Source organism: Buteo buteo, chromosome Z (genome assembly GCF_964188355.1).
Source record: "Buteo buteo chromosome Z, bButBut1.hap1.1, whole genome shotgun sequence".
Lineage (NCBI taxonomy): Eukaryota > Metazoa > Chordata > Aves > Accipitriformes > Accipitridae > Buteo > Buteo buteo.
The window spans coordinates 19531731-19559528 of NC_134204.1; the positions used below are offsets into that span (position 1 = coordinate 19531731).

General features: G+C 43.2%; 1 protein-coding gene across 2 annotated transcripts; it reads left to right on the forward strand.

The window, feature by feature from the left end:
* The first annotated feature begins 946 nt into the window (after window positions 1-946).
* On the forward strand, window positions 947-26587 carry SNX18 (sorting nexin 18). 2 transcript variants are annotated; one of them, XM_075019918.1, is made up of 2 exons: window positions 947-2901; window positions 6832-6960. In XM_075019918.1, the coding sequence occupies exons 1-2, from the start codon at window positions 1323-1325 to the stop codon at window positions 6903-6905; spliced, it is 1653 nt and encodes a 550-aa protein (XP_074876019.1). In that variant the 5' UTR covers window positions 947-1322; the 3' UTR covers window positions 6906-6960. The 2 variants fall into 2 exon arrangements, with proteins under 2 accessions (XP_074876019.1, XP_074876018.1); XM_075019917.1 differs by lacking the exon at window positions 6832-6960 and adding an exon at window positions 16967-26587 and having other exon boundaries at window positions 953-2901.
* Window positions 26588-27798: the final 1211 nt, after the last annotated feature.

Consider the following 27798-nt stretch of genomic DNA (forward strand, 5'->3'; position numbering starts at 1 on the left):
GGAAGCAATGGGTCTTGTAGCATTCCAGTGAACCGCTCCCAGATGAAGACGAAGTATTTGACACGAAGACCTTTGAGAAGTCACATACACTCTGAACCATGTCAGAGAAACAAGGAAGAACTGCGTATCTGGTGGGATGCTGATGGGAAAGCATGAAGAACCGGGGAGCACAGGCAGAGAACCTCCAGAGAACTTCTAATTGTTCGTGAACAGGTAGAAATCTTGAGAGAAACTTGTATCCAGGGTTCCAAAGAGAGCTCCAAGATGATTAATGGGATGGGATCCATGCAATTAGACAACACAGGACCAGGTGCCACAGGAGTTATGAGGGGAGATGACCAGGGCAGGAAAAAAAAGCACCGGGATGGGATCGAGGCTGTTCCACAGAAACCTGACATCAGCAGCATGACCACATTGTTCGAGAGGGCTAAAACACACATTATGTGCAAGCGAAACTCACGCTTTCCTAACTCCAACCGTACTTTCCTTCGTAGGCAACAGGCGCTGGAGGAGGACCTCCAGGAATAGGGCAACCCCCACCACCGCATCCGCGTCCCGCACCTCCTGCGGAGACGCCGGAGCAGCCAGGGCAGCGGTTCGTCCCGCGCGCCACGCGGGAGCCCTGGGAGGAAAACCAAGCACCCGAGAAGGCGCCCAACCTTCTCGGCCAAGCCTGGAGACGTGCTGGAACCCCTCTCAGGGGGGTCGGGAGGAACCGTGAGGTGCCCGAGTGGCGGAAATCTGGCAGTCTCATGAGAGATCGGTCAAGGCGTTTAAAGAGGCTGAAGGTGCAGGCGTTACGCCCTGTAAAACCTGGTAGGACACGCTCCAAAGGGGGCAGTTTGGGAGCGCCACCGGGCCGCGACCCTGCCCGGGGCCCCGGCGGCAGCCCCGCGGGCGGCCGGACGCCAGGGGGCGAGCGGGGAAGGGGAAGGGGCGGGCCGGGCCCATCGATGGGGGCGGCCGCTCTGCGCTCGGCTCCTCCGCCCTGCCTCTCGGCTCTGGATTAGCGAAACTGGCGACGTGGGACGGTCGCCGGCCCGGCCCCCGCGCTCTGCCTCGCCCGCCGGGGTGAAGCCGGGACTCGGAGCTCTGCCGCGCCGCAGCGGAGCGGAGCCCGGGGAGCCAGCCGCCGCAGCGTGCCCGCCGGCTGGGACGCGGAGGCGGAGGGCGGCCGCGGCGCTCTCCTGCCGCAGCCCCGCCGGCGCGGCGCGGCGCGGCGCGGTTCGGTGAGGGGGCGGCGGCGGGGACCCCCCCCCTCCCCCCAGCCTCTACCGCTACCCCCACCCCCCGCCCCGGGGGGGCGGCCGGGCGACGGGGCCATGGCGCTGCGGGCCCGGGCGCTGTACGACTTCAGGTCGGAGAACCCGGGGGAGATCTCGCTGCGGGAGCACGAGGTGCTGAGCCTCTGCAGCGAGCAGGACATCGAGGGCTGGCTGGAGGGCGTCAACAGCCGCGGCGACCGCGGCCTCTTCCCGGCCTCCTACGTGCAGGTGATCCGCGCCGCCGAGCCGCCGCCGCCCGCCCGCTACGCCAACCTCCCCGCCGGCGGCTTCGAGCCGCTGCCGCCCCCCGCCGCCTTCAAGCCGGCGGCGCAGCAGCCCCCGCCGGCGGCGGCGCCCGAGCCCTTCCCGCTGCCCCCCGCCGCCGCCGGCGCCGGGTACCCCTTCCCGCCGGCGCCCTACGGCGGTTCCTACCAGCCCAGCCAGGGCAGCGATGACGACTGGGACGACGACTGGGACGACAGCTCCACGGTGGCCGACGAGCCGGGCGCCCTGGGCAGCTCCTACCCCGACTACGAGGCGGCGGGCGGCGCGGCCTCCGGCCGCTATCGCCTGTCCACCCGGTCCGAGCTTTCCCTGGGCTCCCGCGGCGGCGGTGGCGGCGGCCACCCGGCGGGCCACCCACACCCGCCCGGCGGCGGCGGCGGTGCCAAGAGCTCGGCCACGGTGAGCCGCAACCTCAACCGCTTCTCCACCTTCGTCAAGTCTGGCGGGGAGGCCTTTGTGCTGGGCGAGGCGTCGGGCTTCGTGAAGGATGGGGACAAGCTGTGTGTGGTGCTGGGCCCCCGGGGCCCCGAGTGGCAGGAGAACCCCTACCCCTTCCAGTGCTCCATCGAGGACCCCACCAAGCAGACCAAGTTCAAGGGCATGAAGAGCTACATCGCCTACAAGCTGGTGCCCAGCCACACCGGGCAGCAGGTACACCGCCGCTACAAGCACTTTGACTGGCTCTACGGTCGCCTGGCCGAGAAGTTCCCTGTCATCTCCGTGCCCCACTTGCCGGAGAAGCAGGCCACCGGCCGCTTCGAGGAGGACTTCATCTCCAAACGACGCAAAGGCCTGGCCTGGTGGATGGACCACATGTGCAGCCACCCCGTGCTGGCTCAGTGCGATGCCTTCCAGCACTTCCTCACCTGTCCCAGCACGGATGAGAAGGCCTGGAAACAAGGCAAGCGCAAGGCTGAGAAGGACGAGATGGTGGGTGCCAACTTTTTCCTGACCATCAGTGTCCCCGCAGGCCCTGGGGCCAGCCTGGACTTGCAGGAGGTGGAAAGCCAGGTGGATGGCTTCAAAGCCTTCACGAAGAAGATGGACGAGAGCGCCCTGCAGCTTAATCACACTGCCAACGAGTTTGCCCGCAAACAAGTCACTGGTTTCAAGAAGGAATACCAGAAGGTGGGGCACTCCTTTAAGTGCCTCAGTCAGGCTTTTGAGCTGGACCAGCAGGCCTTTTCGTCTGGCCTCAACCAAGCCATAGCCTTCACTGCAGAAGCCTACGACGCCATCGGGGACCTCTTTGCAGATCAGCCCCGGCAGGACCTAGATCCTGTGATGGATTTGTTAGCGCTGTATCAGGGGCATTTGGCTAACTTTCCAGACATCATCCACGTCCAGAAAGGTAACACCCGTACGTGTTTTCTGAAATGATGGAATTTTTGTGTATCAGTGGTATGCACACAGATGTAGGGACTAGGGGCTAAATTTGCACTGTGTCTGGCTTGCTGGCCTTGCGTTAAATCTTTCTGTGGTTACTCAGGTAAACTGATGCTAAAAATACAAAAAACACATCACTGACAATTTTCATTCTGTGCCAAAGGTCTAGACATAGTTGAGAATTTTACTGGTCAGAGGTTGCTGCATTTGGCCGTGTGTCTGAAAGAAACCACATCTGCCTATACTGCTGACACCTTAAAGATTAGTGGATTTGTTTACAAACCTTGGAAATGAAGTGGTATGAAAACATCTATTACTCTTTGATGTACGTTAGGTGTCTTAAATCTCTGATCTAGTAGATAATAAATATGAAATAGTATGAAAATGCAGGTACTCCTCCAACTGACCACCTTGTTTGAGGTGGGCATGGTGGTGTGTGCATTTTGCAGTGTCAGACGGTCAGATGAGATGTTTGAAGTTGCTGGGGTTTCTCAGTTTGGCCACACATTAAAATCTCTTGGGGCCTTTGAAAGAGTAATGGTCTGCCACAGTGTTCTTAGTTGGAGTTGTTCATCCTTTGCCCTTGTTATCGTAAAAAGATGTTGCTTACCTGTTACCCTTTCAGCATCTTTAGAGCTGAAACACACTTCTGAGGTTTAGATTGCTGTTTGTATAGTGCTTTGTGATCCAACAGAGAAAGAAACTCCAAAAATGGAAGAATCATCTGCTATATAACTGGTGACACTTGTTGAGAGAAATACAAGTTTGTAGCATTATGTGTGTGTAGATGATCTCCCTGCTGTGAAATTAATGATATTCGTATATTCCTCACCATTGTGAGAAGACTAGGCCATCATTCATTCTTTTTGCTGTTATATTCCTTACCTGTAGTTTTCAACTCAAAGATCGAGGGGGGGGGGGGGGGGATTGGAGCTGTAAAAGAGACCGACAAAACATCACATATACTTTGCGGAAATGGGTGTGTGTAAGAGTTACCCGAGAAAATGCATGAGCTTTATTGAAAATTATTTTGGAGATGAATCAGCAGTGTTCTGTATCCCAAGAGGCAGACCTTGAATTGTCACCCACGGTCGATCAGTCTTTTGTGCCGTTACGTGACATTTGCAGGGTTTTTCCATCTGGAACATTACCTTGAGTTTGACAGTAAAAGAGTTGGAAGAGTTTTTTTCAACAGATCAGAAAGGCAGGCTTCCAGGAGGTGTGCATTATTGCTGGGAAAATCTGAGGAAACAGAGTTGGTACAAAGTGCACAATTTGTTGTTATTTAAGAAAGTAAGCTTTTCATAAAAATTGCATGCATCAAAGTCAGATTTCCATTCTCCTGTCGAATCTTGACAATTGTGAGTGGAAACTTAAACAATCTTAATATTGAAGAGAAAAAGGAAGTGTGCAGTCTTGCCTTTGAGCAGTTGTTCTGCTAACTGCTGTGGCATTGTGTTCTGATAACAACTTTCAGGATTTTTAGATTTGGAGACAAGGGTGGCCTTGGCAATACCTTGTGTTTGGGAGTAGAGCATTTTAAAGTGAGTTGTCAACTAATAATGAGATTATCTGTAAGCTTCTGGAAAAAAGTAAAGGGAGGGATTTTTTAATTAGGTGGAAAAAATCAGCAGATTATATATAGTATTTAAATAATATATGCTCAAGCTTTAAGGCTATATAGAGTTCTTCACTGCAGTATAAAAGAAGATTGGGAATAATAAGATATGTGCTTGACTCAGCACTGTTTCTTTTATAGTTTTGCTTGAATTTGTGCTTACTGGTTAGGTTACCTTGCTGAACCAGGGAAAGTTCATCTAAATGAACTACCACCAGAGCAGTGCATGAGCATGACGTACGTAGAGTTGATTTTGTGCCAGAGCACTGTCCTGGAACTGGTTGGAGAAACGTACAGCCAGCCTGCGTGCAGGTGTTAATGCTCCAGCACCTCTGGGCTAATACTGCCTTCAATGCAATATTAATCCAGGTACCTACTTGCTATCAGAAAATGGCATGGGCTTGAGAGGCTGGTCTCTTGAGTGTCCACATTCATGATAGGAGCAGAGTTAGAACCAGGTTATGTGTTTGTTTCTGTCACTCCTGTTACAAAACAGGCAAACTGGAGGAAAACTGAGAAGATGATGTTTTTTACACCCAGTATATTGCTGTTTTATTACTCTTAAGAGTTACTTGTAACGCGGTATAACTTTTCAATTCCAAATTGTAAACTTCAGATGAAAATATGAACTGCTTGGTGTTTTTACAACACAAGAGCTTTCTTTTAAATTTACTGTCTGGAATAGTTGACAGTTTTGAGAATTATGTTTGGGTGTATAGACTAAACAAATATCTGTTGGTGATAATAGATCATCTGAAAAATAGAGTCAACGTGTCTTTCTTCAAGTGTTTCATTTTCTAGTGTACAATTTCTTTGTGCAGTAAAATGACCCCAAAGTGCTCTTAGAAGTGGCAGAAACAGCAGCCTGATTGATGCATTGCTTACATAGCCGTCCCTTTAAAAAGATGAACTCTGAAGTTAGGAGTAGTTCTCCTTTGTTTTCTACATAGTGCAACTATATTGTCCACATGCAATAAAAACCAAGGCCTTTTCTAGACTCCATTTCTGTATTCCCCTAGACCTGAGAAGGACCAAACAATGAAGGCAGCTGTGCCCAAAACATGCCCATGTCTGTGGGTAGAATATTCAACTGCATTGTCCTGCTGCGGGTTTGCTCTACTGCAGATAGCTGAACAGCTGCTGAATGTGATTCGGAAGTGTGTTTTGTGGTATGGACTGAGAAGTCTGCATGTCTGGGTTTTTTTAATAATTTCTGCAACTTCTGCAAAAGCAAGGACAGAGAATCTCTAAGTCAGAGACAAAAATTTCCCTGCATTTTGGGCATTGTCTTTTCTCCTAGAATTATGAACCAAAGCCATGTAAGACAAAGCTGTTGCTTTGTCTGTGTATCAGCAGGAAAATGTGTTAACTGTTGTGCTTTTAATTGCTCTGGGGTCCAGGTCTTTCTTTCTGCCTCCTGTGCTAGGGACATCATCCATGATCTGAAGTGTGGAGAAAGGGGTTGTTATTTTGGTCACTTGCGTAAAACATGTGAACCAATGGACTGTGGGAATGTTTTCAAACTGCTTATTTTCTTATTAATATTGTAAGTATTTTATTAAATGGCAATAGCTTTAACAGGAGATTTTAAAAGATTCCTTTCCCTCTGCCTACTTCTTCTTGAGCACCCAGTGTTTAAGGAATTTTCTGTGAGGGAAGGAAGAGTTAAATTTCCTGCTCCAGGAGAGACAGAGGAAGGATTCGAACTTTTCTGTCCCACATGCCAATTGAGGATCAACTTGTCAACGCTTTGTGAGAGACCTTACCCGGTTTCATGTGCACTCCAGACCAGGTCTAAAGATTCGTTGGACTGAGCCCTACAGTGAGGAACGCACTGAGTTGGAAACCCCATGTTTTTATCTGGAAACGCTTGGTTTGAGAGTCCCAGTGAGGCTGGCACAGAGCATATCAGCACCAAGGCATACATCCCTTACAAATGACTTGTTGTTTTATTGGTTTTGTTTGGAAAACTAAGCGATTATGGGAAAATTGGCACCTATAGGGGTAGATAATGGCAGAGTGGTGTCTTGAGCATCTAAGCACCCAAATACACGTACGAATATAGCCCTCACCCCCCCATAGGTGAATGCTTCTAAAGTGCTTGTATGAAAGTATTCCTGTGCGTGCTTGTGTTTTTTGGAGTGGAAGATCCAAATATGTTAGACAAATATACTTGTATTCAGGTTTTTTTTAGTCTGGCAAAACATTTATAGAAGAGGAATATTAAGTTCAGTAGGCTCAAAAACTAAGCTGCACTTTTGTAATTTTCTTTTGCAGAACTGGTGTATCTTTCAAGAACTACTAGATTCAGTTGCTTTAATTTTGAGAAGAAGAGCAGCCTCCTGACTTAATTTGTAATGGATAATGCCTTCTCTTCTGTGTTTTTAAGGTCTACTTGTGGAAATTCCCTAGGCATTCTTGGCAAAATAATTCCTAAATACTACTTGCTAGAGCTTCACTCAAGTGATGAAATCTTCTGACTTCAATAATTGTCAACATAAATGCTTACTGCAGGCCCATGCAAGTTCAGGTTCAGAAAATTTATGCACATCTGAGAATTTGAGATAGTGTACACTAGTACTCTAGCTCATGCTTGTCTGGCTATCTTGTCTTTGTATTTGAGTAGTGAAAGTAGAGAAGTTATGGGTTTTCGGATTTCTTTCAATTTTTTTTTGAGGAATTACTCTAATTGGCCTCTTGTAATTCTTGAAAGTGGAAGAAATACGGACTAACTTGCTGTTTCATCTCTGCTTTCCAGATTTCTCCTTTCTCTTAACGTTATGATGTTAACAGTAGACAGACAAACTTTTGGCTATGATTTTTGCAAAACAGAGTTGAGAAAGTGGTCTAAATGTTTTCTAAGATGTAGACACCAATTCCATTTCCTCTGCATACCAAGATTTAAGAGACTTATTTTTAAAAATATCTGAATGACCTTTTTGCTTCTTGATCACTGTTTGTGTTCATAGCTGATAAAACCCCAGTGATTTTTTTTTCAAAAACAGCAGGTAGCAGAGGAAGAGTGTAACTGTTCCTCCTGTGGAAGAGACAGCACATGTCACAGCACACCATAAAGTCTATCCACAGTGCCCGCTTAGTCCCAATGGGCTGGAGAGGTTTTGATCAGAGCTCACACCTATAGTAGGTTTGACCACAGGCAGTGCATTGTCACCTCCTGTGCTCTTACAGATACTTGGTCATTGCAGGTGGTAAGGCCTTGTCTACTGGGAAAACCTTGTGGGCAGCTGGAGAGTAGCAGGATGGTGTAGATATTGAAGAATTGAAAACTATTTTGTAGAAAGAGGAAGTAATTTTATTTCAAAGGCTATGTAATGCCTTTTCCGCTCAAAGCTTATGAAGAATCTAGATGGTGAGAAAAGGTTCATTGCCCTTCTCTTGCAGCTGAGAGAGCTCCAGGTCTTGCTAAGAAGACTTCCATCCAAACAGGGAAGACAAGAACTTGTAGACTGAAAATGGAAAGTAGCTCACAGACCTCTTGCAAGTCTTTGTAAGCACATTATCAAAAACAAACAAGCTGGCCGATCTTTTTTGCAAGTCAATTTTGAAACAAGGACATGTTTCAGCCTTTCCAGCATCTTTCCATGACTTCATTGTTAGACTTTGTTTGAACAGTTAAAATGCCAAGTTAATGTGTGCAGACTGCATAAACTCATCCAGCTGGTACCTTGCTTATTTTAAATTGCTTCGTTCAAATAGCACAGAATTTGAAAATTCTAATTAAAAAAATGAAATCACATTTGGCTTAGCCCCCAAAACATGAGTCTTGTCAGCAGACTAGAGCAAACAAATGGCAAATGCTTTCTACACAGTCTTGCTTATATCTTTCATGAAGGCCATGAGGATTTAAATAAAATTAAAAAAAAAAAACTAGTGAAAAGTGTGCTTTAAATTTTGGAGTGGAATCTCATGAAATCAGTGATGGAATATATACATTTAAACAATCTGTTCAGTTCTTGTCAGTGACTTCGGGTTGTTATTGTAGCAGAGCAGGAAGAAGTGTGATGGTGGTGTGGTTTAACCCCAGCCAGCAACTGCACCATGCAGCTGCTCACTCACTTCCCCCTGACCCAGTGGGATGGGGGAGAGAATCAGGAAGAAAAAAAGTAAAGCTCATGGGTTGAGATAAGAACAGTTTAGTAGAACAGAAAGGAAGAAACTAATAATGATACTAATAACAATAATAAAATGACAATAATAAAAGGATTGGAATATACGAAACAAGTGATGCACAATGCAATTGCTCACCACTCACCAACCGATGCCCAGTTAGTTCCCGAGTGGCAATTCCCCCCACCCCCACTCCCCCCAGCTTATATACTGGACATGACACCACATGGTATGGAATATCCCTTTGGCCACTTTGGGTCAGCTGCCCTGGCTGTGTGCCCTCACAGCTTCTTCTGCCCCTCCAGCTTTCTTGCTGGCCGGGCATGAGAAGCTGAAAAATCCTTGACTTGATATAAACACTACTTAGCAACAGCTGAAAACATCAGTGTGTTATCAACATTCTTCTCATACTGAACTCAAAACATAGCACTGTACCAGCTACTAGAAAGAAAATCAACTCTGTCCCAGCCAAAACCCAGACAATGAATTAAATCAATGTATATGTTAAAACCACCAGATGGGCTTAGAGTTAATTAAGTTTCTATAATCTCTAGCAAAGACTGTTTTATTTGTGAATGGTCTCTGAATTGTGTAGATTAGAAGGTGATTTCATTTTGAACTGAAGAATGCATCTCTGGGTGACAGCTTTCGATGAGCTTTGCAACAGGGCAACTGGAAGAACAAATAATTCTGTCTGACATTAATAACCCTGCAGTCAGTCAATGTTAACCTAGATGTTAGCACAGTACTGTAGTTTACGAGCTTAGATTTATAGGACAGTATTATTTTATTCTGGGGTTGTTTTGAGCAATGGGCAACAAAATAATAAAAAATAAACCTCACTTTTTTAACTTTTGTTAGGCTGCAGATTCTAAAAGCATTACAGCGATTGTCATGTATCTGTACAAAAATCCCTGTAATAGTAAAGTAATTGCAATTTGATATATTTTATTTTTATATTTCTAACTTTCACTCTGGAAAAGAGTATGTTGTTAAAGTAGTTTTGCACCCTTAAGGAGAAAACTATAATTTTTGAATTAGAAAGACTGGTTTTGAAAACTCTGTTGTGTTGGCACTTTCCTAAAGAACAAGTGACTTCATCATTTTGCCTTTGATGTTGGAGATCACTTGCTTTTTTCTGTTTAAAACTGTAAAACCAGATTTTAAAGTAACGAGTCATTCCTACATTAATTGCTGTAATGGTACTTTTTCCCTGTGACGTTTCTTTTATAGAGTTCACTCTCTCCTGGAGAAGTCTTCTGGTTTTAATTTCAGGCAAATTCCCATTATGCTGCTTTCCATTCTAAATCTTGGCCAGAAAATGTAAAGAATTTGCAGAATCTTAATGTGGGCTTCTTTTGTTAATCTGTGCTCAGAGCATTCTTAAGCAAATAATCTGTCAATGTAGTTAAAATCTCTATTCTGCCACAGACAATTTCATCATTGCACTTTGAATTGAGAGGGGGAAATTGGGGGGGGGGGTGTGAGAGTAGGATTTCATGTTTTGTGTAATTTCATGTGGTGCTTCTGCAACTTCCCTTGTATTGGAGCTAATGACTCTGTAGCCCTGGGCTGAGCTGGATCACATAACTAAGCCATTGATAAAACTAAGCCACTGTCTCCCTCCCCTCCAGGCCAAATGCAGTTTTTTATTGGATTAGTCATTTGAGTCATCCTGTAACAACACCTTTGCTAGATCTGGTGTAAGTGGGACAGCCATGTAGATAGGCTTGTTCTGGTAGCAGTCTGCTGGATTAGAGATAATGTTGTTTCCTCCACCGTTGTTTCTTTCGGAAGGAACTGTGCTACATGCACATGGGCTACCCAGGGTTTGCCTTTTCAAATCTTTAAGCAGAGAGCTGTATTTAAATGATCTCACCATTAGGTAAGGAACAAGGAAACTTATTTCTAGTTACATTTTCTCTTTTGCATCCTTTGATGAAAGCAACATCATAAATATATTGGGGTTTTCCTTCTTTTTAGAGATGGTGTCTCATCTGAGAACAGTGCCTTGTAATAATAGTAAAGCAAAGGGAGTTGTTGGACTAGTTCAAAGCTCTTTCTTCAATAGCATGCTTTGAAGGACACATCACGCCTGCTGTTAGACCATTTAATATGATGGGCAGCTGAATGGTGTGGAAATATCAGTTGTTCTACTTTCTAGTAAGTAATGCACCAAATCTTGTTTTGTAGCTTGCTGATAATGGAAAGATGAAAAATTGTTTATTGCACAGGTCATTTTATTTGCACAAGATTTCTGAGGTACAAGTGCTGGGAGATTTTCTTTGTCAAACTTGGATGTTTCTTTGAAGATTACAGTGTTCTCTAACCCTACCTGTCCTTCCCTGTGAGGGAGCCATCTCTCAGCGGAGCCTTCAGACTTCGACACAAGGTCTTGCTGTCGCACCAAAGCCTGATGGCTCGGAGACTTCTCAAAGGTGGTGGTCAAGAATATGGCACTCTTTGGTTTTGCCACAGTTACCACTGATGACAAGGCCAGAAATACCACCCTCCTTGGACTTTTTCCCAATCTGCCATATTTACCGCTGTTGTCCTTTTCCATATCATTTAGGAATAGGGTCTACAAATAGACTAAGTACAGGTTTGTGGTGGAGGAGTTGGTGGCCAGGTGCCCCATTTCTGTCCCCTGAACAGTTACTGCTTCTCACCTGCAGCACAGCCAGTGTCCCCAGCGGTGTGCCGCCCCGTGCTCACCTCCCTCCTGGCAGTGCCGGAGCCAGCTGGGAAAAGGCAAAGAGCTGTAATGTGAGGAGCAGCGCATACTGTTGGGCAGGCGCCCAGCTCACTGCTTCAGTCTCCCACCCTCGTGCAGCTCCATTAAAAATGTATTTCAGAAAATACCGTTCTTTGTAAGATATCAAGGGGAAGGACATTCCTGAGAGTGACTGTGAATTGCAGACATCCCTGACTTCATCAGATAGTTAACTGCTGCTTCAAGTGCTGTGTTCTAGCAGTGTTGAGCCAGTGCTTCTTTGTGTTTCATCCCATATGCAGTAGTACTGTATGCAGTTAAGTCATTGCTGCCACAGCAATGATTTTTCAGAAACATTGATACCATTATGAACAGTATCAGTAATTACTGCTTGTGTTTTTTAAGAATCGAGCAAGCCCAGCTGTGAAACAGGTGTGCACTGTAGTAAGCACTGTGCAAATACACAGCAAAAAGGGCTCCTGTCCCAAAGAATTCCCTTTCTCTTGGCTTGTCTTTATTTGGATTAGTAGCTTCAGACACAGCTGACGTTTCACTCCTGACTGCTGTATGCAACACTCCAAAGCTGGTGTTCAGGTGCTTTGAGAAGAGGTGGAAAGGGGGCAGTGGGGCGATGGTACACCCTTAGCAGTTACTGTTCTTCATCAGCTTCTGGTTGCATGTGCTGGCAGGTGCAGGGCAGACTTGGTGTCGAGTGAGACAAAGGAGTTGAGTGAAGAGCAGTCTTGATTGCAGTCTTCATGAGGTGAGCCCCAAAACTTTTATGTTCTTGACACATTGCAGGCTGCAACTTGGACTTGTGTCATGTACACTAAGCGTGAAGAACCAGTGTAGGGCCAGCTGCTGGTAGGTTGACCATGCCATGCAGTTGGAGAGCTTGGAGACACATACACATCAGCATGGGTTTACAGGTATATATGCATATTTACAGTATGGAGGGAGAGCGAGTATAATTTCAAGTACCGATTCAAACCCACCCTTAGTTGACTCTTTACACAATCTCAAAGCATTTATTAGTGTAATAAAACTGCAGGTGAAGTGAAAATACATCAGCTGACCCAAACCTGAGTGCTCTCAGGTTCAAGAATTCTTTTTTTTATTTAATTTTCCTGAATGTGTATGACTTCCTGCCTCATTGCAACCTCACGTTTGCATGGCCAGCTTACTGACTCAATACACTGCTTTTTTTCCTGGTAACTCCTCAGCACCCATTTAAATTGCTGTTTGCATTGTGTGTTTTACAGCTTGGAAGTATTTATTTCTAGCAAGAATTTTACATTGTCCCTGTTGTCTTGGCTGCTAGTACATTACTACATATGTCCCTTGTTAAATGTGTTTATATCGTCTTGTGTTGTCTAATCTCATACTTCAGAACAACTATTGAAACCTGCGAGTTTCTCTTATGCCCTTAGCAGCATGCAGTGAGCACCACTGTCTGTTTAACACCAGGCTTTGGGCAATGAAAAACAGCATTCACATCTGCTTTTCCCCACCTTTAAGAACAGAAATAGATGTAGCACAACTTTTTGCAGCATCTTTGATCCAGGCCCTCTTTGCCATTTGAAAGCTAGTCCTGATCACTGGAACGTGATGTCTTGACAGAAGGTCTTTTCATCAGATGAGAAACTTTAAATGCGTGGGCAAGATTTTACAGAATCTGTAGAGCTGGAGCTAAAAAACCCCCAAGAATTTATTTTTATGTATTCCATCCCTCTGGGAACAGTGCATTGGTGGGTATTTATCCCAGACATGTATTCAGCAGGAGGTTTCCTTGAGCTAATATGCATTAGGAGGTGGCTTCTTTAATTTCTTTTCCCTAAAATGTGTGTTAGCGTTTTCTAGGGCTGCCATAATTCTGCTTTTGTTTTTAAATACATCTTGCTTTTGGGGGTTGTCCAAACCAATGGTGATGTTCACATCATTAGATTCAGAAACCAGGAGGTGTTTCTGCAGGTGTACTTAGACTGGAGGGGCTTGCTCAGCCTCAACAGCCTGCGAGGGTGGCAGTGGGTGCTGGGAGGTGCTGGATTAGGTGCTCAGGGCAATGGATAGATTAGTGAGGATGGAGGTGGGTGAGTTCACAGTGTACAGCCTGAGGTGAAATGGGTTAGAAGTTGCGGGCTGGGAGGCGTTAGAGATTACCATGGGACCCATCCCATACTTGGGCATCTCTGAGCAAGACCCTTGTTTTCAAGCAGGGGTGCACATAAGGGGCTGCTCTCTGCTCCCCAGTTCCCTCACCTTGTCCTCCTCCCCCCTTTCACCATTAGAAACCTGCATGGATCATTGCACCCTTGACATCAATGAATCTCTCCTCTGGCTCAGAGTTTTGCTCATGTAGATTAAAATACGAGTGCTGTAGGCTATGGAGAAGTATTTGGAGAAAATTTGGGCTGAAATGTGGTATGTTATTGCAAAGACATGCAAAGTAACAACACTTTTTCCTAAGATTTACTAAACTAAGTCTTGCAGACTTCAGTAGATTCTGAACAAATTAAAAATGACACTTTACAACACATGTTCATTTGCTTCTTAAAATAAAGCACATGGGCTTTTTTTCTGTGTGTTTGGGGAAGGTCCTTTGTCCTAAAATAAGCTAAAATTTTCCTCTATTAAGTTATTTTAAGATTAATTGTTTTACTAATAATTCAACACTGCATTTAAAGGCACTTCAGAAAAACAAGCAAGTTTGTACTCAAGCATATGTGTAAGCTTTTGTCCTATATTGCTGATGTCCAGCTGTGGTCTGTCTAGGTTTTAACAGAAATTCCACTATAGGACCAGTGTGAATCCATATGCATTAAGAGAGCAGTGTTAACGGTTGCAAGTTTTCCCCTTGGATCCCTTTCCCTAATTGTATATCTTCCTGGTTTTTTTTCAGTGGCAAAAAAAATGCATAATGCATGATATGTCTAGTCTGGAGGGCTTTAGTGTTTGGTAATGTATGTTTTTTATTGATGTAAAATAATTTTAAGATTATTCATGCTCCAGAGCTTAGTTATGCTTTCAGCTGCTGATGCTGTAAATTTCAGTATTTTTCTTCCAGTTTGGTCATTCTAGAAATAACATCTAAAGCTGTTTCCCACATCACAACTGAAGAGTTGTCATGTTTATTTAACCAGCTCCATCTGGCTTCCAGTAAGTCCCAAATTTCAGTTTTTCACAGCCGTCCATGGATTCCTGCCATGCCCACAGAATGCAGAGAAAATTTTTGCTAAGCCTGGTTTTGTTTGTTGAAAGAAGCGTCCTTTTTGCAGAAGAAGGGATTAAATATTTTTCAGATCATGCCCTACCTCACAGATTCCTCACTCCTTAGAGGAGAAAATACAGATCTTCTGGAACAGTCCCACTGCTGGCACCACTGCCTGTGGAAAAAGCTTTTCGGTGGTGTTTTTTTGGGCCAGGCTAGAGAGGATGAGGTCTATCAGTTGAAGCAGTCAATGCCAAGCGCTTAGCCACCACGCCAGCATGCCATGGGGGCCAGGAAGGTGTGGAGCCCTGCCACCACCTCTCAGCCCCCCAGGAGAGCCACTGCCCTTGGCCTTCAGGCAGCTCTTCGGAGCACTGGGTTCAGAGCATGGCTTCTGCCACTCAAATAACAGTGTCCTCAGCCACGCAGCCTGCAGGCTATGCTTACCTTCTTAAAAACGTCCCTGCCACAGTTCAAAAAAGAAAGGGAAAATCTTTCTTATGGTCTTTCTGCAAGTATGCCACACCAGAGGGGAATATCTTATGCTTGTGACTGAGAGCTCATACCAGGGCTGCAGACAGGAGATAACCACATACAGCACAGCTTAAATGCAAATTAAGCAGAAAAAGTACTGATAACAGAGGAGGTATTTTCTGACTGACTGCAATTAAAAACATCCCCTGCAACACCTAAGAAGGTGTTGTTAGAAGTTGAACGGAGGAAAGTCACGTATGCTTCTCTGATCTTAGGAATTCCAGATTTTATGTATAATGCAAGACACAACTCCCGTTTCATGTAAAAAATGCAACAAAGTCTTTTTCCCCAAGCCTGCCAAATCCTGATATTTTGACTTGGTTCTAGTAAGAGTGTACCTTGACACTACGTTCTACCTGACTGCCTGGTGAGGGGTTGGAGGTGGGCAGGGGATGAGCCACAGCAGGCAGGGGAACATGAGAAGTGCCTGAACGAAATGCAGCGAGCAGCATCCCAACCCGCTGTGCATGCAGCAAAGACAGATGCGTCCAGGCACAAGGTCATGCTCCAGATCTGAATTGCAGAGATGGGTCAGGGCACTGCGGGGAGGCACGTTTGAAATGGCTTGTTAAAACAGGCATAAGGAGGAGAGGACACAAGATAGCATTACTGCTGATGAACTGCGTTTTTACTGTTTAATGGTGTTTACTACATGTGTGGATTCAGGCTAATGAGAAGACAAACCTGCTCCCCCAGCAGATGGATTGGAGGTTGTCCCCCTGGAATATATAGGCAGAGAGGTTTCTCTGTTAGCTTGTTGCCTAGCGTCACTGTAGGGAGTCCAGAAAAGCATTTCTTAAGGGCAATGTAAAGGGAGTCCCGTCACTGAACTGTAGCCATGTGTATGGTAAGAAGGGTAATCTGAAAGGAAAGAGTTAAGACATTACAAATAGTTGAAGGAACAAGTAATTTAAGTGTGATTGTAAAGGATGTGAAAAATGTCCTATCACTAACATCTTGTGAGAAGATAAAAGCTGTATTGGTCTGATTGGTTTTAGTTATAAGAATAAAGTATGTATGTAATATTTAAGGCAAAGAAGGGGCTCTATGGGTAATTGAGTCCAAGAAAATGAATGTCTTAAGATGTATCTTGGTATTCTGTCATTATATGAATCTGCTTTGGGTAGGTCTGTTCTGGGTGATACTTCATTTTTGTAGGATGTGAGTGGTTTAATTAGCTATTTGGAGAAGGAGGACTGTCAATTCTTTCGCTGTGTTTTTCTTCTAGCTCTTACAAGACTGCGTTAGGTCTACCTGGACATGTGCTACTTTGAAATAAGCTTTTAGATTCTCTAGTACTCAATAATTAATTTGGGGATATCTGTAGTGTAAAAGCAGAATGGTATGGCAAGATTTTACATATTCAGTTCTTTTGACGTTTCACAAAGATTGGGAAAAGTGATGTTTCACTAAGTCCAATTTCTTAATGAGGTTATTTTTCTGATGTTTATATAGGCTTAAATTGATCTGACTAGTTTTCTAGTGCTTTCATTTTTTCCCACTACTGGTATATATTTATCAGTTATTCTCTGAAGAACACTATCTGATTTTTAAGATTGTGAAATAGGCATGTTTTACTAACCTTTGCAAGCTACAGCCTTTAAAAAGTGGTTTTTTTTTTAAACAAGAATCACTGTTCTATAATTTTTTTAATATGAAAAAGCTTTTATTTTATTCCTTTTCATTAGTATATATATATGCACACATATAAATATGTTTACAATGAGCCTTATACAAATCCTTGTTATTATTAAATCACTTGTTAAAGTACAGTAGTCGAGACTACATTGTCCTCACAGTTCAACTGTTTTGTTTTGTTCTTTACACAGGAGCCCTTACCAAAGTAAAGGAGAGTAAGCGGCATGTGGAAGAGGGGAAGATGGAGCTCCAAAAAGCTGAGGGCATTCAAGAACGCTGTAACATTATTTCTTTTGCGACCCTAGCAGAAATTAATCATTTCCACAAAATTCGTGTGAGGGACTTCAAATCACAGATGCAGCATTTCTTGCAACAGCAAATACTCTTTTTTCAAAAAGTGACACAAAAACTAGAAGAAGCTCTTCACAAGTATGACAGTGTTTAATCTCTGATCTTTGATTTGTGGACTTCCCTTAGCATGAACATGACCCAGGCGGCAAAGCAAATGCTGCTGCTGCTGAAGAACTCTTGCCAGTGGTAGACAGTGGTACAAGGATGATTTTGTTCACCTGGAACCCCAGTTTAATCTCCAATTATGTAGAAAGGAAACAGTTATAGGGCTATGTAGTAGAAACAGTACCACGCATTGTAACTAAGTTATACTGTGTATGCCTACACTACCATTGTAACTTTTTTGGAATAATGAGTATACTATTTGCCTTATTGCTTTTTGAAATATGGTATTTTAGTGCATACTTTGTAGACCTCAAAACCCTTTGGGTCTTTAAGGAAGTTGGCTAGGTAAAAGCCTGCTTCAGATGCCTTTTTACTTTCCTAGATTTGGGTTTCCTGAATTCAAATGATTCTCTGTTTACAGACTCCTACTAGAGCAGCTATGTGATTCTGTGCCTTTAGACTCTATTTTTCCTTTTCTAGTAAGTCACATTTTTATGATTGAATGAATGAAGGGTTGATGCCTATGACAGGAACTGATTATGAAACCTCACATTGATTGGAAAAAAATCAGCTGCCATCCAGTTTGCACAGCAAGTACTGTCTTACGACAAATGTTGGCTCAAAAAGGAGAACTTAAATCTATTCACACTTTCCCTGAAAGTGGAGACTACTTGTTACATGTACTTGGATGTTAAGCACATATACAAAAATATGGCACTTAATTCCCTTTCCGAAATGAGTAATACAGTGAGGTTTGGTTTTTTGTGGTTTTTTTTAGTATATAGCATTACTGTGAGTGGAAATTTGAAGAGCTAGCCTAATAAAAATTATATGTATCAAGGGGATATTAATGCAAGCTATGCGGCTGCAACATTTTTTTTAAGTTTGAAATTATCTGCTTATTTTTCAGTTGCTGATTCAGTTTAACTTCAGACTTGCATCTACATTGCCAGTTGTCTGAGTTGAAACTCCACTGTGATTCATTAGTTTACTAAGTTACAAGTTTTCAGGGATGTTCAGTAATATATATGATCTGAAATAAGTCTTGGCTGAACTGACTTGGAAAACAGGTGGCATTTTTATGTTTGTAACACTCAAGAATTAACAATTGTCTTAATTTTTGTATATATATTTTTGACAAGCAGGGTGCATTTATATATATGTAAACACTATCTTTTAAAGAGTTTTCTGGCTTATTTCTCTTGAATTAAGTCTGAAGTCTGTGTTTCTTACCTGTTGGTTTCCTTCTTATAGGTCAGTATGAAAGAGGGGGATTATTGATCCTATCTTTTTTCTCCTAAACTAAAATAACAAAACCTTCCAAGGAAGCAAAATGTTTACTTTTTTGTTTTGAATTAAATTAATCAAAGATAGCTTAAACAAATGAAAGCCTGGAGAAGGAAGTTAAGCAACAGTTACATTTAAGTACAAATCATTCCTCACCTCTGCAGCAGAAATGTGCAGTTCTTTCGCTCGATCATGTGTGCTTCTGTAGCTTAGCCCCACACCTGTTTTAGAGGAATAAATGTGAGAATGTAGTTTTAGTTTTAAGATTCATCCGCAAATGCTTGGAGATTGCTATTATGCGCAGGTTGTGTTTGGCAGTGCTTCTTGTACATACCCAAAGAAGTAAAATACAGAATAACAAGAAAAAAACAGTATTTGTAAAAGAAAGGACAATCAGTGAGGAAAGACTATTTCCAGGCTATTAAAGAATGCTGCAGACAACAGGGTTGACCATAAAATAAGGACCATAGTCATAGGGCTGAGTTGCTCTTTATCTTCCTCATGGTGTCTTGTTCTACATTCAAAACTCACCACTTCCACTAACAGCTCTTCACAGCAGTACTCCAGCTTCCCATATGTCATCTAATTAAGTGAGATAGTGATGAGCTAGGTTTGAGCTGAGTTCCATGGATTATGTTTGCTTAAGCCAGATACTGTTTTATTAAATGTCTTTGCAGTAATTAGATCAGACTACAGTCAAACTAATTCTACGTGGAGGTATTAAGACCTGTTCAGAAATTGATCTTGGTCCACCTGATGTATTCTAGGAGGTTAGTGTTAACAACATGTACACATCCAGGAGGAAGATAAGCTGTGATATGCATACATACAACATTATCAGACAGGTACAGTCTTCCCAAATAAACTGTCATGGCCTTCACCTTACTTTCTCATTTGTGAATTTTTGGGGTGGAAGAAAAGTTGGAGTGCTATTTAGTTAAACTTGATGTACCGAAAAATCTTGACTGGAATCCTGGATCTGAATTGTTGCAGAGTTCAGGAAGGTTCAACTCTGCATTCATATTATTAGCATCTTCCTTTTTTCCTCATTTATTATAGAGTTGGAGTTAAACTGATGTAGGGAGCCTGAACTCCATTAATGCTTACTGCACTATGCGAGAACTACGGTTTTAATTTTATTTGGAACAAGTATGACATTGACCACTCATGACTGATGGACTACTGGATGGTGTGGTCTGGGATCCGAATGTACTCTACAATAAAGTGAATGTATATTGTGTGGGACTTTGGAAGTATCAAAGGAAATCTAACAGAATCCTTTTAAATAAATAAATGTGGAGGAGAGCAAATTAGCTCTATAGTATAATGTTAATGCCTTTGTTTTATTCCATTCCTGTAATTTGGTTTTGGTGCATTACAATTTTTGCATTGAAAAGTGGTTAAGTATCTGGTGTGCTTGTTGGGTGTTAGAGGTTGAACTGAAAGCTGCAGGAAGACCCACTGAGGTATTGATTTCTGTTAAAGTGATGAATCCAATGAAAACTGTGGAATTAACCCATCAGGGGAATAGATCTACTCAGAATCACCAGCAAGTGGAGTGTGAATAATGTTTTTATTCAAATTGTGGGGTTTCATTTAGAAATTAAGAACCTGCTAAAATGATGAGATCAGTTTGTTTTCTAGCCTTTTTGTTGTCTCATACCTGCAGAGAGGAATTGCCTCTATTTATGACTTATGCATGTTTTCTAGATTCTCTGACAGTTTCAGGGTCCAATTACATGGTATGCTTGATTTAAAAGTGTTGTAAGACCCATCTTAGAGTGATCAGTAGGAAAATTATGTGGTTATGAAGCTTTCAAGACAAGTGCCAACAAAATCTGAAAAAACCCTCAAAATGGAAGAATATGTTGCATGTAAAATTGGTGTGTTTTTAGAAAATGTTAATTGACTGCCTACACTGAAAATACCTACAGTATTTGGTGAGGCACAGGTATCTTTTTGGTGAATTACAAGACCCTGTTTGCAGTACCTTATTATTTTGCCAGAACTTCACTATTCCAGCTAACATCTTCCATGCTCCAGCCTGAATTCTTCTGGGAAACTTAAATGAAAGTTGTTCAGCTGTTTCTCAGAAGGAGATCATAAAAATAAAAAAGGTTTTTTCCTCTTAAATTCTCTACACAGTTTGCCTGGAAAGCTCTAGTTCTTTCATACCTTGGAACAAGGACTTGAAATTTGGCAGACTCATTACCTTTTGCATACTTAGATATGCCTGCTCACTGCCTGTGAAAATTTGTCCAAATATTTCCAAGTTAAACTAAGGTTTCTCCAGGCCCTACTGTGCTCAAGTTTGACAGATAAATTTTCTGTAGCTCCCCTTTGCTCCAAGCAGTCTTGGTTCTAACCTCAGTCAGCAGTGGCTAAGTGAGACTTTTTGTGTAATTGTTTTTCACTTCATCCAGAAAGTGCTGAACCTCCCAGACCAGAAGCTGAGTAAAGAAGCTGTCGGTCGATCCTAGCGTGGCTGCTCTTTGAGCCTGGCCACAGGAGGAGAGAAGCAGCAGCCTGGAACACAAGTTTGAAGTTGGGCCTAGCAGCTACAGCAAGGTGGAGGTCGGAGATGGTCAGGGAGGAACACAAGGGAACAAAGATCAGAAAAGGGCGAGGACAGAAAGCCCTGTGACTACAAAAGCCTGTTCCTCAAGTCCCTGATTATACCTTGGGCTTCCAAAGCATCCTGTCCTTTTGCTGTTACTAAATAGCCACAATGAGCAGGCACAAAATGGGTAGCAAGTTCTTCTGGTGGTGAGGATGGCAATGTTTTGCTTCTCTCATTAGATGTTACTTTGTTTGCTCATGGTCAAAGGTCTGATATGGCAGTTGAAAAGTTTAACTCTTTCGATGAACTGTAGATTTGAGGGTTGAAAGAACTGCTGTAATGCAAACTCTGTGAGGCAGCACTGTGAGTGTCAGTATGGCTCTATATGTTCTATTACCTGTTTTTTTCTTGGGCTGGGGAGAAGAGGGAATCATTTTAGGAAGTTGCACACAACAAAAAAACTATATTAAAGAATGCTAAGACTTATCATTCAATGAAAAAAAAGGTTAGGAAATTTCAGAATTAAAGTTGCCTGGGTAACTAATATATCAAGGCACATCATGATACATGGTCACATAAGTGTTTTTCCACAACTTCCCTGCCTTATTCAGTGCACAGGATATACAGCAGTCTGTTGTCTATATAATCCTTACTTCTTGTGCAGCATCAGTTGTACTCTGCACAGTGAGAAAGAAGTAAGGGTCTCCCTCAGCCTGCAGAGTGGTGCTCAGAGAACTCAACTCTGTTCCTGCCTGTACCCAAGTTCTTCTACGCAATATAAGCCACAAAATAAATAATTTGTGTGAAGGCTGTGCTCTCCATTTTATGTAGGCTTGAGTTTAAACCCAGGACTTACTCTGAAAAAAGTGCTGGGCATTCACAGTTTTTGCTGAAGGTTATGGACATTCTGCTTTGAATAGAGAAAATTCTGCAAATGCAAAGTGCTCTGGAAAAAATAATCAGGAATTCATTTCTTTAAGTAGATGAGCACAAATTGGAGAACACTTGTAATCTGTCAGCTGTAAAAGGGAATAATAAACCCAGCTCATTTTGCTGGAATGTTGTGAATATAAACTCCTTGAAATAGAGTTTTCAGATGCTGCTTTATTAAAGTTTAAACATAAACCTCAAACCCTCCTAAGGAAATCAGTACTTGGTCTTCAGAATGAGGTGTGAATATTATTTGGGAAGTAAGGGATGGGGCAATGTGTAGAGCAGTGAGGTAAAATAAGCCTCTAGAGGAATCTCATTCAGGTGCTGTTCATTCAGTGAACAGAAAAAGAAAGACCTTCCCAGAAAAATCATGTGTGATCATGATGATGGAGTCCATTTGTGATGCGTATGCAGAGGGAAGCTGAATTAGTCACATGGGTTACCTTGCTTCTGGCATTTCCTAAGTTTTGAGATTCTGCTTTTGTAACTTCAGTAATTTCTCAATGTAACGCAGTGCAGTATATCATGTGCTATACATAGAAAATAAATTGTGTAATATATGCAAGTAATGTAACTTCAGTATACTTCAGACTTATGCAGTTAGCAGCAGAGCTTAGGCATGCACTGAGTTAATTTCAATACATATGACTTAGATACAGTAAAACTCTTAATTTTCTAAAGTTAAAAGGCATCTCCCATACCAACTGGCTGATAGACTTGGAGCTTGGCAACTCCATTTAAAACTAAGCACTTAATTTGGTTCCACTTTGAAATCAAGGAGAATTTTTTTTGCTTGACTCCACTGGGAAGAATATCAGGCTCTGCGAGTTGAAGTTACGTCCTTCCATCAATCCAGTAGCATTCAGTCCAGAGTATTCCCTTCTGCTGATTTACAATTGAATCTAACCTACAGAATTTTGAAGTTGCCTGTCAAAAAGCTCTTTCCTGTAATTTTAATAAAAATCCACTCCTGCTGTTTTAGGGAATATGACATTATAATTGAAATAAAGAATCAGAAGGGACCTGTGGGTTTTTACTGGTTTTAGTTTTAAAAGGCATTTCTAAGGAGCATGAAAATATTCTGTGAGAAGATAAAATCAGGAATTTTTAATTCCATCTTTTTTCTCTTTTGATCCCTATAATTGACAGTAACAGCTAAGTTTTTATTGACAAAATAATGCTGCACATGAGGCATATAACATAAATACACAAAAAATTAAATAGCTGGGTGAGGCAGTACAGAGTTTTATTTGTAGTGAGTTCAGGTGGCATTTTTTCTCACAGTTGGTAGGGATTGAGCCCATGCTATTTTTTAAGATTTTCCTTTTGGGGAAAAAAAGCAAGAGTCAGTTCTTTCATTAAAAATAAAGGTAGTGAAATAATATTGTAAGAGTATCCCCCCTCCCTTCCATTTTTAATGACTAGCTCTCAGGTACAAGTAGTAGGAGACATTCAGTTCCTTCTCTGACCTTGAGGGGTACTCAGCTGGCACTCTCTCAGGAGGGTACCATTCTCATCACCTCTGCCCCAATGCTTCTTAAGGTGAGTAGAGGGAAGAGCCACAAGTGCCAGTTTCAGTTTCTCAGCTACTTTCTGGTCTAGTTGCATAGACATAAGCAATGTTGCAAAACATCACTTGCAAAATAAGAAGTGTCAGACTCCTCCAGTGCCATCCTGGCAGGGTTCTGCCACATTTGGTGGCTTTCCGTTTTGCCTCCCTCAGAGAAATGTTGCAGACAGGATGAGTACCCTAACTGTTAAATTGAAGAAATTGAGGACCATGCTGCTGATTCAGTTGCCATGTTGAGTCTGTGCCAGTTTTTATCTATCATGGGTAGATTTCACTTCATACAATTTTAAGGAAAATAGGAAGGGTTTTTCAGAGCTTAGTAAGTGTTGGGAATGCAAGCAAACATCTTGTTTGCGTGCATCCTTGTTCAGGATCTGTGAAGCAAGCTGTGTCAAAGGGAAAGTCCCTGCTGTCAGAGTGTTGTACCAGTTCAGTGTGCCCATGTGTAGCTACAGTGTAGAAATCCAGGCTCTCCACTAGATTCATGCAAACAAGACTGAATGTGCTAATGAGGGATTGCTAGACAGTAAGGAAAGTCTGTCTACTCAAGCTCAATTACCTTCTTCATCACAGCCTTTAATTTCAAAAATTCAGTGTATGCATTTTCTTTTTTTTCTTTTCCCCTTCCCACTGTCTCCCTAGGCCTTACTTGTGAATAAGCACAGGCAGTTGCTCTCACGCAGCTTGGGCTGTTCCATAGGCAGCATCCATTCACAAGCTGTGTGCCAAAATGCAGCTGGATCTCTGCCTTGATTAACGCAAACAATGTGTCAGGGCTGCCTTTAAGTTGAATTTTGAGTGGCATGAAAGTCAGATGGAAAATTGAAGTTATGATGATACATGTTAAACCCTGAATAAAAATGTGGCTGATGCATCACTGTACAGAGGTGAGCAGCTGGACAGTTCTGCTTGTCTTTTGCTCCAGATGACTGTGAGCAATGACACTTCAGTCTCGCAGTGTCTCGAATAGGTAATTTTCCAGGCTTAGCTGTCCATACCCCTGCAGCACATGCAGTGGTGAAGAAGCGTGCCATAGTTCAATAACTGATGGGTCACGCTTTGAACTATAGTTAAGGAATGTGTTTGGCCAAAGAAGTTGAGCAATATGCATCCCCATGCCTGGGGGTGGGGAGGAAAGAAATTTAACTGCTCACAGTAGTAGCCAGATAAAGGGCAGACTGCACGTTGGAGCATTCCTCAGTGTACCAATGTGGTGAGAAAAGCCTGTGTGGAATTTGTTAGGGCAGGAGGACAGGAAGGAAGGAGGAAGCAATTGCCCTTCCTCGCAGTCTGAGCACAGACTGGGGAGCTGTGTGTTGACAGCCAGACAGGGAAGCTGGAGGATGCTGCAGGTTTCCCTTTGGACCACTCTGAGATCACGAGCAGCCATCCAAAGGATGAAGTATCCCACAGAAGGCAGCTGTGGCCACTTTCTCTTTAAAATCCATTATTGTTTGCTGTAAAATACAGGAGCAGCCCCGGGAGGAGGAACGTCTGGCAGTAAATGCTCAAAGCAATGGGCTTCAGGGTCATCTCACAACCTCCCTTGGCATTCTTCTGCACTTGGAGACAATGAGGGAAGGAGCCCTAGCTCACACTGATCACAGATGCTTGCTCCTGGGATATACGTGCCTGAACCTCTGAGGCCAAAGGAGCTGGGATTCCCCTCCATGTGGGTGAAGCTGCTTTGCTGCTAGCCAGGGCAGTGTGCAAGAGACAGTGGCAGTCCCACCAGCGTCTGTCAGGGCTGAGCTTTACCCTGTTCTTCAGGAGGACACACTGAAGGTGCCCACCCGCCAAAGAGGACTCTGGGCTGTAGTTCCCAGGTTATATAAATGTTCATCCGAGGCTGTGTAGGAAAGACGTAGGCTCTCAAGGGGGCCGTGCTGCCTGTGACCCCAGTGCTCATTCCTTCACTGGCTGCTTCTAGATGTCCTTTTGCTTGTCTCTCTGGGAACTGTGTATGCAAACTGTGCAGGGACCCAAGTCACCCGATGCAGAGGTCCCCTCTGCGAGCCAGGCGCCTTAAGCTAGGCTTTCAGGATCTGCATTCCTTGTAGGCTCTAGCCTTAAATAGTTGTCTACTTGGAGAGTCAGGAAAATTTGTCCAAATTAGATCTAAAGTAGATTAGCTAAACCATGTTAAAGCCTTGTGTTCATGTACTCATTCAGCATTCATGTTTTTTCCATTTAGCTTAATTTACCCAGCTAATGAATTAAAGCAAATCAAATAAAGTTTACTTTAATTCTGAAAAGGAATGCCAAGTGTTCGCATAGGGAGTTATGCAGCTCTAATAACCTAAATTCCCATACCTAGCTGACACATAAAAACTAGTCTGAAAACTCCTGCACAGTAAAGCCCCCAAATAGTTTGCTATACATTCTGGGATTTATACAAAATCTGAACACCTCTTCTCACTCTTAACATCTTTTCTAAACTGGGATTAGAGGCTAACAGTGCTCCAATAGGAGGCATAGCTGCATATCTAAGGGAATCCCAAAACCAGAAAAGGCAGGAAGGGAGAAAAAAATGTAGCTATCACTCAGTACATGCTCTTCAAGCCTTCATAGTCCTCAGCATTGCTGCAAATAAACTACCTCGTGTATGAGGCATGACATGCCTTCTGCCCTTCCCACTGTACCATGCTATACTTCTGCTAACAACCCTCCACTGAACCGCATTCCCACAGATCAGTCACCATCCCTGCTGCCTAGAGGAGGAACAAGCCTGACAAAGAAAAAAAGGCAAAAATGGGCTGGCAGTATTAAACTGGCATGTAGGGCCTGTGATTTGTAGCAATTGGCAAAGTTAACTGTGTGTAGGTAGCGTGGTTCATCTTTTTCCTTGTTATTGGTGCATCAGGCATGTTCTGTCTGAAGTAACTCTATTTTTGTATAAATTTACTATACATATTTCTTTTCTACATTTACTTTTTACTCTGGTTTGGCAGGCTGTATTCTTAAAACTTGCATTAAACATTCATGAAACTTTTTTTCAAGATTTTACCTGTCGGATACTTTTTGTCTCTCGTGAATAACTGTCACTGAGATATTGTTTCAGTGGTGAATTTGAACTCGTTCTTGGCTCATTTTTAATTCCTGCTCAAAGATTTGCAATTTGTAAGTAGTCTGACAATGAGCAGAACAGTAAGAAGGGGGATAACCTGGTTGTTTTTTTATTCTCTATCTCAGGGTCCTGATGAACATCAAGCAGCCCAGAGTGGAGGTGTGTCCCAAATTGCAGTGAAGCCAATATACAGGCTGCTGCAGTGAGCTGCAGAACAAGAATGTTTGGGACTACATTCAAGGAGGCACTTAGGCACCTAATTCCCAAATTATGTGCTTAAAATACCTTCATCAGTCACCACTCAATCCTGGAAGTGCCTACTTCCTTAACCACCTACCCTTTCAGGTTTACATTCTTGGGGCTGCTTCAGGTGCACTTTGCACCTCCCTCAAGGTTGCTTAGGTCTTTGTAGGGTCAAGCAGCTCAATGCTTAACATGCATCTAAAACTCATCAGCATGGATTAACTTGGCATTTCTCTGCCTGAGTTTCTTAGAGTTGTGATGGTTGTGCTAGAGGCCATCTAAAGGAAAACAAGAGCACTTAAGTGCCTGAAAGTGAACTCTGACACACCTTTCACTAAGCATCTGGTCCCTGAGTGCAGTGCCCAGAAACTGAAACCCTAAACTGGATTCAGTTTCCTATGATTGACCCTGCAGGCTTTTGTCTGGGAGGAGAGTTCATGGTTCCAGAGGGATGAGTCCCAGGACCAACATGCCAAGGGTGAGACCCAAGACCTACTAGCTAAGCCTAGAGCCTCTCTCTAGGAAATTCAAAATACAAGGTGCATTTGAACTCACATGCAGCTGGAAGTGCTGGTTATTTGGTTTGCTTTAAACTGTCTTTGAATTGAAGGTGGAAATAACCTGAAAAAACATGGTCTACCCAAGACTTCTTTCTTCTCAGGAAGCAACCTGATCAACAGAGAGAATGTGAACGATGACATGTTGGGGTGTGCGAGCTCTGCAGAGTTGGGGGAGCCCGTTCTGCTTCATGGATCCCAGGTGGATTTAAAGAGGGTCTGGGAAGTTGCAGGCTGAGGGGAGGCTGGTTTTATGTGATGTTGACCTTGAGTAGCCACTGACCATAGAGGGGTTTCAATCACATTTTCAGACTACCCACCTTGCCTGCCCAAGTTGTGTTCTGTTTCTA

Bases quoted from the DNA above. Each gene is read 5' to 3' on its own strand.
- SNX18 (XM_075019917.1), top strand. From the start codon at position 1,323: ATGGCGCTGCGGGCCCGGGCGCTGTACGACTTCAGGTCGGAGAACCCG. The intron at 2,902-16,966 runs GTAACACCCGTA...TTCTTTACACAG, and splicing joins CATCATCCACGTCCAGAAAG to GAGCCCTTACCAAAGTAAAG.